The 15945-nt window shown below is 37.7% G+C and overlaps 1 protein-coding gene across 8 annotated transcripts in view; it reads left to right on the top strand.

Annotated features, from left to right (window-relative positions):
• The window catches only part of LOC121370646 (rRNA-processing protein FCF1 homolog), a 66310-nt gene that overhangs the window by 36995 nt on the left and 13370 nt on the right, over window positions 1-15945 (top strand). For all 8 annotated transcript variants that reach the window (XM_041496023.1, XM_041496021.1, XM_041496020.1 and 5 more), the window contains 2 exons: window positions 8565-8642; window positions 12020-12168. In XM_041496023.1, the coding sequence (XP_041351957.1) occupies window positions 8565-8642; window positions 12020-12168 (227 nt within the window). The remainder of the gene's footprint in view (window positions 1-8564; window positions 8643-12019; window positions 12169-15945) is intronic.

Raw genomic sequence — 15945 nt, forward strand, 5'->3', positions numbered from 1 at the left:
ACAACTAGTACATTTGTGGGGTGGTGCATATAAAAGATCCCTTGCTATTGATTGAAAAATGTAGCAGGTTTCCTCTCTTAAGACTGCAGGCATAAAATGTGAATTTTTCAGACAACCTATATGGTCCATGGCCCGGGTGTGGAAATTTCAAAATGATCTGTTAAACTAAGTTTTTATTATAGTTTAAAGTTAACACCCTTAAGCACATACAAATATACTTTTATTGCCAATTTACTTACGTTTTATGGGTTTTAATTAGTATATTAAATTATTTTAAAATATTTAATGTCACATCCTGGCTGATTTGACATGTAAAAATTTGTGTTATTAAAAAAATATTTTTCTGAAATAAAAATCCTTTTTAATTCTCCTTTTCAATGTTTTAAGTGTAAATAAAAGGTATAATGATGACTGGTTGTATTAAATGATTAAAATAACCACCTCAATCTCTCTATATAGAGAAATTGGCAAAACTGACTAGATAATGTACATGTACTTAAAAGAAATTACTTTTATCGGAAACAGAGAAACTGGACATTCGAGGGGAGCATGTTCGAATATTTAACATGGATTTATATACTAGCCTCTATTTGAAATTCGGAAAAAAAATAGGCAGAGTTACATCTCCTAACCACTCTCTACTTCTGGCACGTTCCGGTTTGAACAAACATGTACGATCATGATATAAATTCCTGGATCAGCGATGAAAATGTGCCTCCAAAAAGGATTGCAGTAATATTTACGAAAAAGGTAGCTTCCAACAACGGGAACAAAACCACAGCTGGAAAAACGATGGTCACAGTTTGTAAATCTTCAGCTGAGATTTATGCATGCCAATCCCAGGCATCATCATCATAAATGTCCCCACCTATGCTTTAAAAATAAAGAATGATACAGGTAAAAATTAAGTTGATGAGATTGCGTTTTGTTATAACTGATCATGTGTTAAATATAGATGAATCTAGTGAGATGTCACACACCCTGATTGTTTTGGGTTTTTTGCATGGAAATTTTTCGTTTTTTGCTTCAAAGCTGCAATCTCGCCTCACATTAATTATTATTTCATTTAAACATACAAACACACCTGCAGTTTTAATGAATTGTGTGTGACAGTAACACCGTTGTAATAGATAATAGAACACATTTTTTCATAGTATGGAATTTACAAGTTATTTATTTCTGAGCTGCTTGTTTTCTAAATTATACACAAAAATTGTATATTTTTGTTATTTCTAAAAAAACTTATTTTTATTTTTATGTCAAACCAAACTTAAATTATTTACAAAAACAACATTTTTGTAGGATGTAATATTCCGATCAGAACAGTCCCTTTCACCACGTGCTGTATTATGTTTGTTTTGTTTTTTTCAGTGTATTTCTGGGGACGCATGACCCGACCCCTCCCCTAAAAACACCACTAGCCAGTTACACAATTTCCTGCACATGCGTCTGTTTGACTAAATATTTTGTTTGCTGTAAATTGATTCGGCCTACCGGTATATACATTGCATTATAAAGTGTAAATTTTGCTGTAATAACAGCTAAATATATAGTTTAACCTAAAAACATCTACCTATAGATAGTAACAGTACTTGTTTTGTTTACATCAAAATATCTGTGTGAACATATTTATGTTAGTTTTGCATGACGATTAAGGTTAAATGTTAAAATGAAGACATAGTTCTATACATGATTATAAGCGTAAGTTGCAGGCAAAACAAAAAACCTAATGTTTTAAAAATACCCCCTTCAACAATTTTACCTCCCCCCAAAGCCCCCCCCCCCCCCCCCCCCTCAAAAAACAAAACAAAAAACCCAGTAACAACAACAAATCTGCTCCAAATAAACAATAGCCTACAAAATAAGCCCACACACCAATACACACACAACCAAAAACATAACCCAACTAACACGCACATTTGGGGAAAATAAATGGGATTTTTTTTATTTATATCTATGTACATATATTATACCAGTGGCGTATGAAGGTGGCAAGGCGGGGGGATGTATGCACAAATATACACAGCCAAAAAGTGTGGGGAGGGGGCCACACTTTTATATTTACACACTTTTACATTATTATAAAGCAAAATATCTGAAAAGTGAGGGCTGGGCACTTGCCCCCCTGCTTCCTACGCCCGTGAATATATATACATATATATGTATGTATACATGTATGTCTGTGTGTGTGTGTGTGTGTGTGTATACACACACACACACACACACACACACACACACACACACACACAGATATATATATATATATATATATACACGTGTATATATATATATACACACATGTAAATATATATATATATATATATATACACACACACACACACACACACCATGGAATGCTTAATGGTTGTGCATAATATTAATAATTGCAGGTAGATAGTCGATCGTAACTATTAAATTACACATGAAATTGTGTCCGTTACACTATGTCCGTCTGACAATGACACTGGACTCGCTGTTCCGATTTGTTTGCGAGTCGGACAGTAAAAATCTTATCGTTAGGCGAGGAAGTGAATTTCTGTATCGTTAGTTTTATTATTAACTACTGCATAGGTCGTACACAGTGATATACATGTATACACAATCACATGCATATTACTTGCAAATATCAAAACTTTATTAAGGTGTTGCTTTAACGTGTTTGTAAGTGTTTTTGTTGAGCACAAAACATATTGTACATTTTCTTTTCTGTAAAAGAAGGAGATTGCACACAATCTGACGAACAATAATAGTAATAGAAAACTTTATTAACGTCAAAAAATAAAAGAACAAGTCAACAACTACTCCACAATTCAGTAGTAACAAAGGGCCTTTGTTGCATGTGACTGGATCGTAATGCAACAGAAATAATTTAGTGGCTAATTGGGATCGCTTAGCACGATGAAAATAAAGGGCAGATAAGTATGTTTCTAATAGAGGCTATAGATACAAAAATACTATTATCAATTAATTCTATGCTTCTGTGTTTTGACCAAAAAGTGAATTATTGATAATCCACCAATTTAAAGAATATTGTATTTATACCAAATGTTCCATTTTGTGAATCCAAAATGGTGTACACATACAATAAGTATTGTGTCAAAGAATTGTTCAAATACAATGTGCTGCTAAACTCTTTAAGTTATTTTTTACAAACAAAATTAGGTCTTTTTGGATTTTTGGTGAAGGAGATCATAAGAGCCAGAATGTCACGTCCTGGCTTAAATCATTACCATGGAATGGCAAATATGTCGTTTGTGTAGTTTTAGTGTTTAGACGAATGATTTGTTTTTTCAGTGGTTCAAATACAGATGAAAAGGTTAATGGGCAACGAGAATCTAAGATGAGCTATTTTCATAGCATTTCTCTATCAAATTTCCTATCATAAATATTAAAATATACTTTTGGGTGAAAGCTGCCCAGTGAAAATAAAAATTAAGTTTGTATCCTAACCTGACTGACCCACGTAAATCCACCTGTCAAAATCTTTTTTGACTTTGTGTGGGGAAGAATATATTTAAAACAAATATTTAACCAATTTCAATTTAGGCTTAAATTAGTAAAATATTTGTTAAACATTTTGAAACCTTGATATAATTTAACCAAAATGTATTAATGTTACTTTTCATTCGTTGGAAATTAGAAATAAAGTAAAATGCTATTCATAGTAACGAGAATACAATTTTCCCGTAACAGTGGCACAAGATCTCACACACCACGGTGCATGTTCGTAATACATGGTACATGCTCTTGTGACAGGCAAAATGGATTTTAAACTAAATCAACTTAGCGGTAGCTGCACAGATACCTTCACATGAGTCAGATGAGGCTATGTATTAATATGCTTTGACAGTCACAATGTTAATATAGTGGTCATTTTATCCGATACTACATGTAGGTACAGTTGCTAGAATGTCATCACGTTTGCTATTAATAGACAAAGTGTTTCTGCTAGAAATTTTTGGGGTATTGCGCTATGGAATCGAATGCAGTCACACTCAACATGGGGTATGGAGTGCCTCCCCCACCAAAAAAAATGGGTTACGTTCAGAGTTAGGGTTAAGAAATCATACAGTAATGATAAGATTCATTAATTTTGTCAAAATATAACTTTAAAAAAAAAAAATTCTGTAAAACAAATTGGGTATGGCACCATACCCGTTTTACCCTCTGGCAGAAACCCAGAGACCCGATTCAGTCCAGAAGAAGCTATACAAGTGTCGAACTCCTCGGATAATCCACAATCGGCAGACTTATTCTGCTTTGCTTGGAATAGCGGTGAGGGATTTTTTGTTGGGATTATTATTATTATTGTCGCCTTGTAAGAAGGATTCTGTGCCGATTTAGCTGAAATTTGGTAGGTAGTTGGGTACTTCGGGGGATTGATAGTATTTTTAAATTATATGTAATGGGGATGTGTATTGGCCTCAATCGCAAATTTTGTTGGTTTTTGTATATTGAAATTTTTTTGGTGCCGTCTGTTTTGTAATTTTGTAAGAAACATTCTGGGCCCATATAAGTGAAATTTGGTAGGTAGTTAGGCCCACCAGGGAGATTGATTGTATTTAATAGTGTCTATTTGTTGATTTAAACTTTATTTGTTTGGTAGTGTCCACATGTTCATCTAAATATGATTATTGTGTCAATGTATGTCTTACTAACCACTTGTTGTATGGTCGTGGATCTTGTGAGCCATTCTTTTACGGCTGGCATTGGTTCAAAAAAATTTAAGGATTTTGGCCCATGTGTCATTATTGTGAGTATATTATTTAACATTCTCTGCCCCAAAAAACTTCTCTGGGATGTTTTTACCCTGTTCATAGCTGAGAAGTCTCTCGCAAACAGCTGTGGCTGTGCTCAAAGTAAACATGAGCTCTGTTACTCTGCATATGTTTTTAAATAGTGCAGGCTTGGTAAACAACAACAGTACATCGATTGCAGCCTTGTATTCTTAATTTATTGAGCATAATTTATTTGTTAAAAACTACTTGTATTAATTAATATATTCATGTATGCTTAGAGGGGATTGCACCATCACGATTATGACGTAGGGCTACTTAAATCTAACTTCACCTTACACATTCATTTTACACGAACATAGATTTACATTTGCAAAGTACAGAAAAAACATGTACAGGTATGTTCTGCTACCAGGTTTAATATATCTAAACTAAAATATCTTGCAACTTTTATAAGAATACAGTTCATAACATTTATGCATTGTTCAAGTGAACTTGGAAATTATAAACGTGTTAGTAGCACTTGCTTTACGTCCCCATTCATTTGCAAAGAGCAGATTCTGGAACCGCGTTAATGTCTTAATTTAATTTGAATACATGACAATTTTAAACTGTATCCCAACTCATATACCATGTTTGCAAGCATTAAACATTTTGATTGCACACACAAGGCATGCACACTTTATTTTTATGTAAGCTTTAAAGCGTATTGGACGCTATTTCCAAGTTTGAAGATCATCAAACGAATTACTTGTACAAATTCAGTCGAACGTTCAGTGGCGGAGATTACCGATCTTAGTCGATAGTAGAAGGGGAATAACTCTTAAGTTGCTGAGATTTGTAACACAATTTTAAAACGTTTTACGTGTTACATTAGTCACTTGCCATCGGGCATATGCTGTTAACATAATTACTTTCCTGGCATGAAAATTCCACTTGGCATGGGTGTCGGGCGATGGGATTTTTGATCTGCTGCCCTGCATTACAAAACTGAAATGGCTTTGCTAAGCCCATCAATCCTACAAGGAACTCATTTTTCAAAATTGATGACAGTTCTTATGTTAACAGGGCATAAAATTTGGCATGCACAATTTTGTCGTTCATCTGTCGGTTATGCAAAACCAATATCAACATAAGCGACAGATCGTTCGTGCAAAAGCTGTAATCGTTCATCCAAAAATCTTGAGAAAAAAAAGTATCACTGTTTTTGGAAGAAAATAAGCCTACATTGCCAATGTGAGAAAGATACAATGTATTCGTTTGAAATGAGCATCACAGTTGATACAAAGTCGGCACCATAATGAAACACAATCTGCAATGTCTTTAGAAGTCTCGAAAAAGTTTAGTAACATAGTTGTACGTTCCCTTTTCAGATCATTTCGCTTTGTGCACAAAATCATATGCTGTTCTGAATTTAAAGGGACTGTCATGAGTTTCAGCCATAGTAAGAGTTCCATCTCCCCCTCCCAACAAAATAAACATATATCATACTTTTTCTTTATTTTTTAAACAATATCTTATGTTAAACATGTTTTAAATGTAAAACACTACACGCATAAAAACATTCGGGATTTCGCTGTGACTTAATTATTTAAAATTTTGTTTGGCAATTGGAAGAAAAATAAATTGCAGTGCATAAAATTTGGCACATATGATTTTGTCGTTCATCTGTAGGTTATGCAAAACCAATATTAACATAAACGACAGATCGTTCATGCAAAAGCTGTAATCACTCATCAAAAAATACAAACAAACCTGTGTTGGCTAATATCATCAATGGTTTGGAAAACTGCATACAGTGGAAAATCCCTGACCTAGATGTACATCATATGTGTTTGATGGTAATGTTTTAACCAGGTTTCCTTCACGACCACCGTCTACTGTTGTTATAAAACGCTACCGGTGTTAGCTCACCACCAACATATTTTACAATTTATAGAAGTTATTCGCTGTTTGAAGGAAATGTTTTATTTAATGACACACTCTCGCTGTTTGAAGCACGTCATAGAACCTTTATGGGTAGTTTCTTAGAATATTAATGCAATTTAATGACACTAATAAAAACAAAATATGTAAAAAAAACTAAAATTATAGATGGGTGTCACCACTGTTCCAAAGCCAATGGAATAAGTAGGCCAATTACGGATTCTCTTTTGAGTTCGACACTTGTATAGCTTCATTCTTTCTTTCTTTCAACTTACTTTCGTTCTTATATCCAATTAAGGTTTAAGCATGCTGTCCTGGGCATACATCAGCTATCTGGGCTGTCTGTTCATGACAGTGGGTTAGTTATTAGTGGTTAGTGAGAGAGAAAAGGGTGTATAATGGTCTTACACCTACCCATTGAGTCGTTAAAACTCGCTCTGGGTGGGAGCTGGTACCGGGCTGCAAACCCTGTACCTACCAGCCTTATTTCAAATGGCCTAACCATGACACCACCGGGGCTGGTTGTATAGCTTCTTTCAGACTGAATTGGGTCTATTAATAGCAAACGCGATGGCATTCTAGTGACTGTACCTAGTCTCAGACAAAATGACAGCTAATATTAACTTTGTGACTATCAAAGCATGCCAATTGATGTAGTTTAAAACCCATTTTGCCTGTTACAAGAGCACGTACCATGTGCTACAAACATGCACTGCAAAATCTTGAGCCACTAGCTGTCACAGGAAAATCGTATTCTTGTTACTACATGTATGAATAGCATTTGACAGAATTTCTAATTTCCAACAAATCGAAACTGACGTCAATAAATTTTGGTTAAATTATATCGAGGTTTTAAAATGTTTGACAAATGTCATCTACAGATCAATATTATACTTACATTTTTGTATTTATGATAGGAGAAAAGCTACGAAAATTGCTCATTTTAGATTCTTATTTCAATAACGTTGCCCATTAACCTTTTCATTTGTATCTCAACTACTGGAGAAAATTGTTTGTGTTAACACTAAAACCACGGGAACAACATTGGTTGTCTGAAAAATTCAAATTTTATGCCCTGTGTTTGTGTTAAGTACTATAATACTAATAATAGTGCTAATGATTGATATTGTGTTGGAAAATAGCTTTAGTTTTTGCATTATTGAAACAATTTGGTTGTTACGTTGTAACAAATTTATGAAACACTACATTTTAGTGATGTACAAGTGAAATGCCTGAGTAATGAGATTTTTTTTTTATCTGGTAAATATCAACTTTTTATGGATTAAAGCCAACAGACAAAATTTGATTACCACTTGTACGCTCACAGAGCTTGAATCTGTTTGAAAAATGTCTTTCGTGAAAATGTAACACATGTAACACGATATTCTAAATCATTACATAAATCTATGAAATTTAACTAATGTTTCTTGTTTTATTTTGTAGAGGCCTAAGGTATGATTATTACTTTATAACAGGAGCCCTTTCATAACATTATTAACACACTCTTTCACCAAAGGGGCAGGATTTAGCTTAGTCGGTTGAGTGCTTGCTTGGAGTGCTTGCGTCGCAAGATCGAGCCACCTCGGTGGATCCATTCAGCTGATTGTTTTTTTTCTGTTCCAATCAGTGCACCACAACTGGACAAAGACAAAAAATGTTGCAGGTTTCCTCTCATGACTATGAGTCAGAATTACCAAATGTTTAACCGATGATTAATTAATCAATGTGCTTTAGTGGTGTCGTTAAACAAAATAAACTTTATCTTTCACCAAAAGTGAGTCTGAAGTGCAACACATTTATCATTGAATGGGCCTATAGATGGATATTTAATTTGTGTTTCACTGTTTGTATACTTTTATAAAAGTTTGTATTTAGCAGTTCATCAATTAAATATGTTTTCAGAAAAGCAAAGGATCGAGAAAAACCAAGAAAGAAAAAGAAGAGAAAGGCCAATCCTCAAAACCTGACTATTAGAGAAATGTAAGCTTCCATAGTAATGATAGATTATATTAATAATACAAAAATATTAATAGGTTTGTCTGTATATACAGCTGTGCTGATCAATAACAATCCACAATCGATTCTTTGGGGGAAATATTAATCGGTTTGTCTGTATATACAGCTGTGCTGATCAATAACAATCCACAATCGATTCTTTGGGGGAAATATTAATTGGTTTGTCTGTATATACAGCTGTGCTGATCAATAACAATCCACAATCGATTCTTTGGGGGAAATGTAAACTGTAATTATTCCTTCACTTGAGATGATGGAACTGATCTAAATATACTACTCAAAAGAATTTAAGGGTCAAAAATTTATAACCAAATAAGTTTCAGAGTGTATTAGATTGATGATGTAAACTACACCAATTTTTTTATTTATTGTTCCATATTTACAAAAAACCACAAATAAATGTCACTGTATACAAGAAAGTCACATGACATGCTGTCAAAGTTGAGGGTTGTCAAACATGGATTTTACACATTAGAACATTCGTTTAATAGTGTGAATCCGCCCCTGGCGCAAATACACTCGACACATCGTTGCCTCATGCTGTTGATCAGACGTCTTAAGAACTCTTGGGGAATGGCCTGCCACTCTGCCATAAGAAGTTGACCCAGATCATGAAGGTTGGCCGGAGGGGCATGGTTATCCCGAACTCTCTTGCCTAATTCGTCCCAGACGTTCTCTATTGGGGCCAAGTCAGGCGAATATGCTGGCCAATCCATCCTGGCGATACCTTGTTGTCTGAGAAAGTCCGTTGCCACCCTGGCGCGGTGGGGTCTGGCATTGTCATCCTGCAGAACTGCCCCGCCGCCAATCTGCTGAAGGCCTGGGAGAACCAACGGCCGGATAATCTCATTCAGATAGCGGATTCCATTCAGATTGCCATCCACCACATAGAGGGGGGGTCCTGTGGTGGATAGAGATACCGCCCCACACCATGACGCTGCCACCACCGAACCGGTGACGTTGTCTAACGTTAACGTCAGCGAAGCGCTCCCCAGGATGTCTTTAGACACAAACCCGACCGTCGTTGAACTGGAGACTAAACCTGGACTCATCAGTGAACATCACTCGACCCCACTGAACACGTTGCCACCGCAGATGAAGCGTGCACCAGTGACGTCTGGCCGTTCTGTGACGTGGTAGGAGTGGTGGTCGAACAGCCTGGCGACGGCAGCGTAGATTATTGGCTCTCAGACGATTGCGTATGGTTTGATCAGACACTCGAGTTCCAGTCGCAGTCCGCAGATTGTCACGTAATCGGCGTGCAGTGGTTGTGCGTTGACGTAGAGCCATATTGGTGATGTAGCGGTCCTCTCTATTTGTAGTGCTTCGGGGTCTTCCCGAATGTGGACGATTTCGAACAGAATTCGTTGCTTGGTACCGTTGCCACAGTCGGCCAACGACACTCTGAATGACACCAAGTCTCAGAGCAACATTTCTTTGCGTATTGCCATCCTGAAGCCAAGCAATAGCCCTTCCTCGATCTTCGATAGTCAGTTGAAGTCGTACCATTGTCAAATTTGGAGTGTGCACCGTACACGAACGCAAGCTCCAATTATACGGAAATTCAGCATTGGGAACATGGAATACACGCGCAAAGCGTGCAAATGAAGCACTTTGTGAAAAAGCAAGTTATGGGCACTTAGCAGACCTTTCGCTTTCGCCCTAATTTATGTGCAAATGTAAGCATGTTTTCACCATTAGAACTAGTCGACAGTGTCAATGACAGTGGATTTTAATTCATTTATGGGTTGCTTAGACCCACTTTCATCAAAATGGAACAATACCATGCGTGACATTATGGTCTAGCTAATATAATTGACATTCAGAAAATAATGTCGAAAATATCGTCTGACCCTTAAATTCTTTTGAGTAGTATATGTTGGGCTTGGTGTTTGATTTCATGTGTACATAAAAAAAAGTTATTAAAGGTAAAATTAGTCTTTATCCTTGTAAACATGTCAATAGGTGCATGGTGTTTATAATTCAAATCATTCTTATGTTAATATTATTTTTACCAATTGTCAGGGTTTCTGTCAGAAGGTAAAATGGGTATGGTGCTATACCCAAATTTTTGGGCAGATTTAGGGGGTTCTTTTTCTTAAAAGTTCACCTTTTAACAGAAGTAATGACTGTTTATTATTACTGTATAATTTTCTCAACCCTATCCCTAAACCTAACCCATTTTCTTTGTGGGGGACGGCCCCCATACCCTCTGCCAACTGCGGTTGCATTCAGCACACACACTTTAAATATTAAATTCCATAGTGCCTTACCCAAAAGTTTCTTTCTGGCAGAAACCCTGATTGTGTAATCAAGAGTTGATTAGTTTGTACAAACTGATTATAACTGATGCTCAGTAGTGAAATTCCAACTGATTCCCAACACTAGCAACCCAGCCAATAGCTAAAAATACCCTATATCTTTTTCAGAATTTTTTAAACTTTGGAATTACATGTATTTGGGGCAGTGTCTACAAACCAATAGAGGTATATCTGTCTATTTAAAAGTCTGTCTACTCCTAGAGTTTGATTGGAACATTCTGAAACTTGAGAGAATGTGTACAAGCAAATACATGTAGAAAAGATCTCTAATCGATAAAAGTTCAAATTTTAATTTAAATTTAAAATAATTATAATTGAAGTTTAACATTGAATATTTTATTTGATTGGATTGTTCTGGAACTTAATACTGGGCTTCTCTGATGGGACAGTCTCTATAAACTAATAAAGATTTCTAAATCTTTTAGACTTAGGCTTTATGGCTTGTTAGTCCCCATCTGGTCCAACCGGAAGGGACTATAGGTTTCGTCTGTCTGTCCCACATATAGTTTTTCAGACTTTTTTTCCCAAAAAGCCTCACGATATTTGAGCAGAAATTTTGTGTACTGTTACAAATCAAGTTTGGCTTTCGTGGTGATTTACCCATTTTTGACAGTTATGGCCCTTGAACGTAGGAGATACAAAAATTAGTTTGCAATAAATTGAGCTGACATTTTGTGTATAGCTTTGTTATGTTCTGTTACATATCAAGTTTGGCTTTTATGGCGATTTAGCCATTTTTCAGTTGTGGCCCTTGAACTTAGGAGATGTGAAAATTTGTCTCATGATATTGGGCCCATTAGGGGACATGTATTGCTGTAAAAGGAGCCTAAGAATTCTTGTTGATTTAAGCCAGAAACTTGAGAATTTCTTCAAACATGTGTCATATTTAGTACTGACACGGTAATTGGTTTGTAAATGCCATATCCTCCAATGCCTGATGATACTATGATTTTTATTTCATTGTTTATGAGTGCCTGCTGTGGTAATAAAATCATATTTGTTCCATTTGTTTTTCTTTAGACCTCAGAGGTCATCTGCATTGTTCTTTAACTACAACACACAGCTGGGTCCCCCGTATCATGTGCTGGTGGACACCAACTTCATCAACTTTTCCATTAAGAACAAACTGGATATTATTACATCAATGATGGACTGCTTATATGCCAAGAGTAGGTATTCTACATCTTTTAATTAACAAACCGGTTCCTACATGCAGGGCTTTTAGAATATGGTAGTCTGATGCCCATTGCAAGTGTTTTTCATGGTGGGGCTAGTAAAAAGTTTATTCCACCATTAATTTTATTTATATCTAAGTTGAACAAACAAAAATGATTTCTAAGAAATACAGTAGCCATGTTGTTCACACTATTCTAAATAACACATTGTAGTACACCAAATTAGATCAACTGCTAATAATGTTAACATTTTGTAATGAATCTAAGCAATGTTATCGATCTTTTCGGGCAGTACACATAAAAGTTTGGTACCTTATATTTTATTTACCTGAAAAAAATAGCCTTCATTAAAATTTATACAGTATGTAACATCATCTCATGGAGAAGCATTTATATAGGCTTTTGCCAATCCACTTTATTTATTTGAATAAATATTGTTTAAAACATATATACATGTATATATAAATAGCCTAGGATAGCACTTGGTATTTGAGAGAATTAAATAATGTGTTTATTAGCAATAGTTTTGCAGACTGTAACAGTTTGCATTTTTCAATGGTACACTAAATAAAAGATATCAATTTATCTGGAGTAGTTAATGGTATTTTCACTTGTAAATAAACATATTACAAATTATATGTTAATTATTGTTCAACTGAGTCTTATTCAACTGAGTCATAATCCACAATGCAGAATTATCTCCCCTTGCTGGATGCATAACGTACACCCGTATATCCTTATTTTTGATTCTGCAGTCCTACATTGCGGTCATGTTCATGGTAGCTCATAAAAACTTTTTAAAATTGTGTATTAAATTGTAATTGGTTTTTTGTTTGTTTACGTTCTCTTCTACTCCTTTGATATGAGGTCATTTGGGGGTAGTTCAAATGGGTGGTTAAGATGTCTGATACAGCTTCCTCTGGCTTGGACTGGTTGGTTGTGTGTGCCGAGGGTGGGTGTCTCAAAAGACTTCAATTTCATATGTATTTGCTGTGTCGCGCCTGCCGCTCTTGTTTGTTTGAGTGGCAGTGTGACATCTGTGTCACTTGTCTCCTGCAATGTAGGGAAAGTCAAGAAACTCTCTCAAGAAATGCAGAGCGTAAGAGAATGGTACGACGAAAAAGGGATGGGCTTAGCGTGGAGGTGAACTCTGGGGCCGTGCTCAAATCAATTTACTGTCGTTCGGCAAGTTGTTGCCCATATCAAAGAGCTCTCGGATGAGTGGTAGGCACAAGGGTGCCTCCTCATCTGTCCACCAAGGTCATGGTGATGCCCGTAGACCTGCATTGTTTCGGGTGTGACGCCAGTTGGAGTCACTTCGGTAGCTGGGGTGCTGGTGCAGCATCATCAGCAGTTGGATCATTCCAGTGGGGGTGAGGCCGTTGGGGTTTCGTCAGCAGTGTTGACAAATCCTCATATGGTACACTGACTCCATGGCTTGGCACAAAATTTGTACATGTAGGAATTTCCGAATGGTGCGGTTCAGCCGACACTGCCAGTCCTGTTGCCTGCTTCGCCAGGGATACTGGAGACTGAGGCTTTCTTGAGTGCTTCTGTGATGGTCAATCCGGACCTGTACGATCGGGGTAGTGATTCCAGGCGTTATCCCTCGTCTGCATGGGTGGAGCCTTAGATTCAGGGCCCGATATCTTCTGGCCGCCCACAGGAGGACCATGTTTCTTTGTTTGAAAGTTTCATGACATGGTTAGGAGATTTCCAGTGGTTTCCAGTAAGACCTGGGATGGACCAGTTTGCGGATTAGGGCATGCCACATCGTCCTACCCATGCAATTTTGTTTCCTTTGGGGTCGGTGCATGGTGTGTCTTTTGAGAAGATGTCTTCTTTGGAAGAGGAGCCCTCCCGGAATCGGTTTGGGGGAAGGGTCGGTAATCGAGGAGGTTCCCACTTTGGCCGATGGTACACCAGAGAGTGAATACAATTACCAGGCGGGACCAAGTCCGACTGGTGTGCGCAGATGCATTTCCATCGGAGGAGGCTGTTCCCTCATACCAGGGTGTTTTTTTTGTCCAGACAAGATTTCGTCTTGCTATTGGCGCACAAATCCCTTGCAGAGATCGATGCGTTGATCACGGGTAGCGAGCATATTTAGGGTGCTGCGGTGGAGGAGTTCCCGGCAGCTTTAATTACTGGAAAACTTGACTGCTGCGTAGATTTTATTCACGTCTGCGTGTAGGAACTACCTTCCTTTCACATCCAGCGGTTGTTTCCGCTAGGGTGAAGGCAGACAGCCACCCACCTTCCAACGTAGGTGTTCCGCTCACTGATATAGAGACTTTGGAGAGGTTATCGAAACTTCTCTTTCTAAAGCCTCTCATCACGTCACTCAGCTTGCTGGTCGTGTTTTAGCCAACAGTCTACTTCTGCGTCGGGATCACTACCTGGCGGGGCCGAGAGTAACAGAAGTAGTTAAAACCTACTTTTGTAGTTGCTCAGTAAGGGAAACCTTACTTTTTTGGACCAATTTTAACTTGGTCATGGACCAGAAGCGGCAAAATTTGTCTCGGCAACCCAGTCCCGGAATGCTCGTAAGCATCAGTCGGCATCTGCATTCCAGCCACCACCTGTCAAGAAATCGGCTTTTTTTTTTCTCACAGTTATCAGATACCTGTGGTGTCCGATTCGGGCATGCAGTCGGGTAGTTGATGAAGCAGGGGCAGTTTCGGGGGAGACGGGCATGCTTTAGTGGTAGATCCAGTAGAGCTAATTTTAATCAGATTGATATTGTGTCATCTGTGAACGTCTTGGCGGACGCCTTGAGTCACTGTTCAACCATCCAGAGAGAGTGGAAGTTGCACAGGGAGGTGGCTTACAGAGTTCTTCAGTTGTGGTGGAGTCCACAACTCAATATGTTGCCACCCAACTGAACACGCTCATACTCATAGCCCCAAGCTTGGTTTCCTCAGCTCCTGTCACTTTCAGTGCAGGAGCCGGAGCGCTTGCCATTGATACTGGATCTGCTCAGCCAGAGACTGAGGCAGCAGGTTGCTGAGCTTGTCTCCACCTCAAAGCGCCAGTCTACTGAAAGAGTCTACGCTTGAGTTCATTGGACGACTGAGAGGGACATTGATCCCTTGTCGTCTACTGTCAATGATTTAGCTGGGTACTTTCTGGCTCTTGTCCAGGAAAGGCAGCTAAAGGTTTAGACAGTGAGAAGTCACCGGCCGTCCATTTTCACTACTCTGTGGCAGTGTGGACATTAAGATTTTTCTACAAATTCTGTGTTGCAGAACTTGGTCAAATCGTTGCAGAACACTGTTGAGAGACCTTCTATTTTGCCAGAGCCTTTACGAGCCTTTGAAATTTGCCAGTCTGCGTCATTTGACGTGGGAAACTTTGTTTCTTGTCTCACTAGCGGCTTGTCGTCGTATTATTGAGATTCGTGCTTTTTTGTATAATTTGGTGGACACTTCATGGCTAAAGAGATTCTGCGTATGCTTTGAAGTACTCTTTCTGGGGCGTTCAAGTGTCTTTTACCATTTCTCGGTGAGGGTTTCTTCCTCACCTTGTTGAGTTTGCTTTTAATATCAAGTAGTCAGTTCAGTTTAAAAGTCACTTTCAACATCTTATACCTTGTATGATGTTGGTGCCTATTCACTGTATCATTACTTGAGACGAAACACTACTGGTTGAATGGGTAAGTCCTCCTTGTGTCTTACCTCCTCCCTTTAATGTTAAATTCAGGTACTCTAACGGTGTTACATCATGTCCGTTATAGCATTGTTGTTGTGCTAGTACGGTAAGTTGAATAAG

The sequence above is a fragment of the Gigantopelta aegis genome, chromosome 4 (genome assembly GCF_016097555.1).
Source record: "Gigantopelta aegis isolate Gae_Host chromosome 4, Gae_host_genome, whole genome shotgun sequence".
Classification (NCBI taxonomy): domain Eukaryota; kingdom Metazoa; phylum Mollusca; class Gastropoda; order Neomphalida; family Peltospiridae; genus Gigantopelta; species Gigantopelta aegis.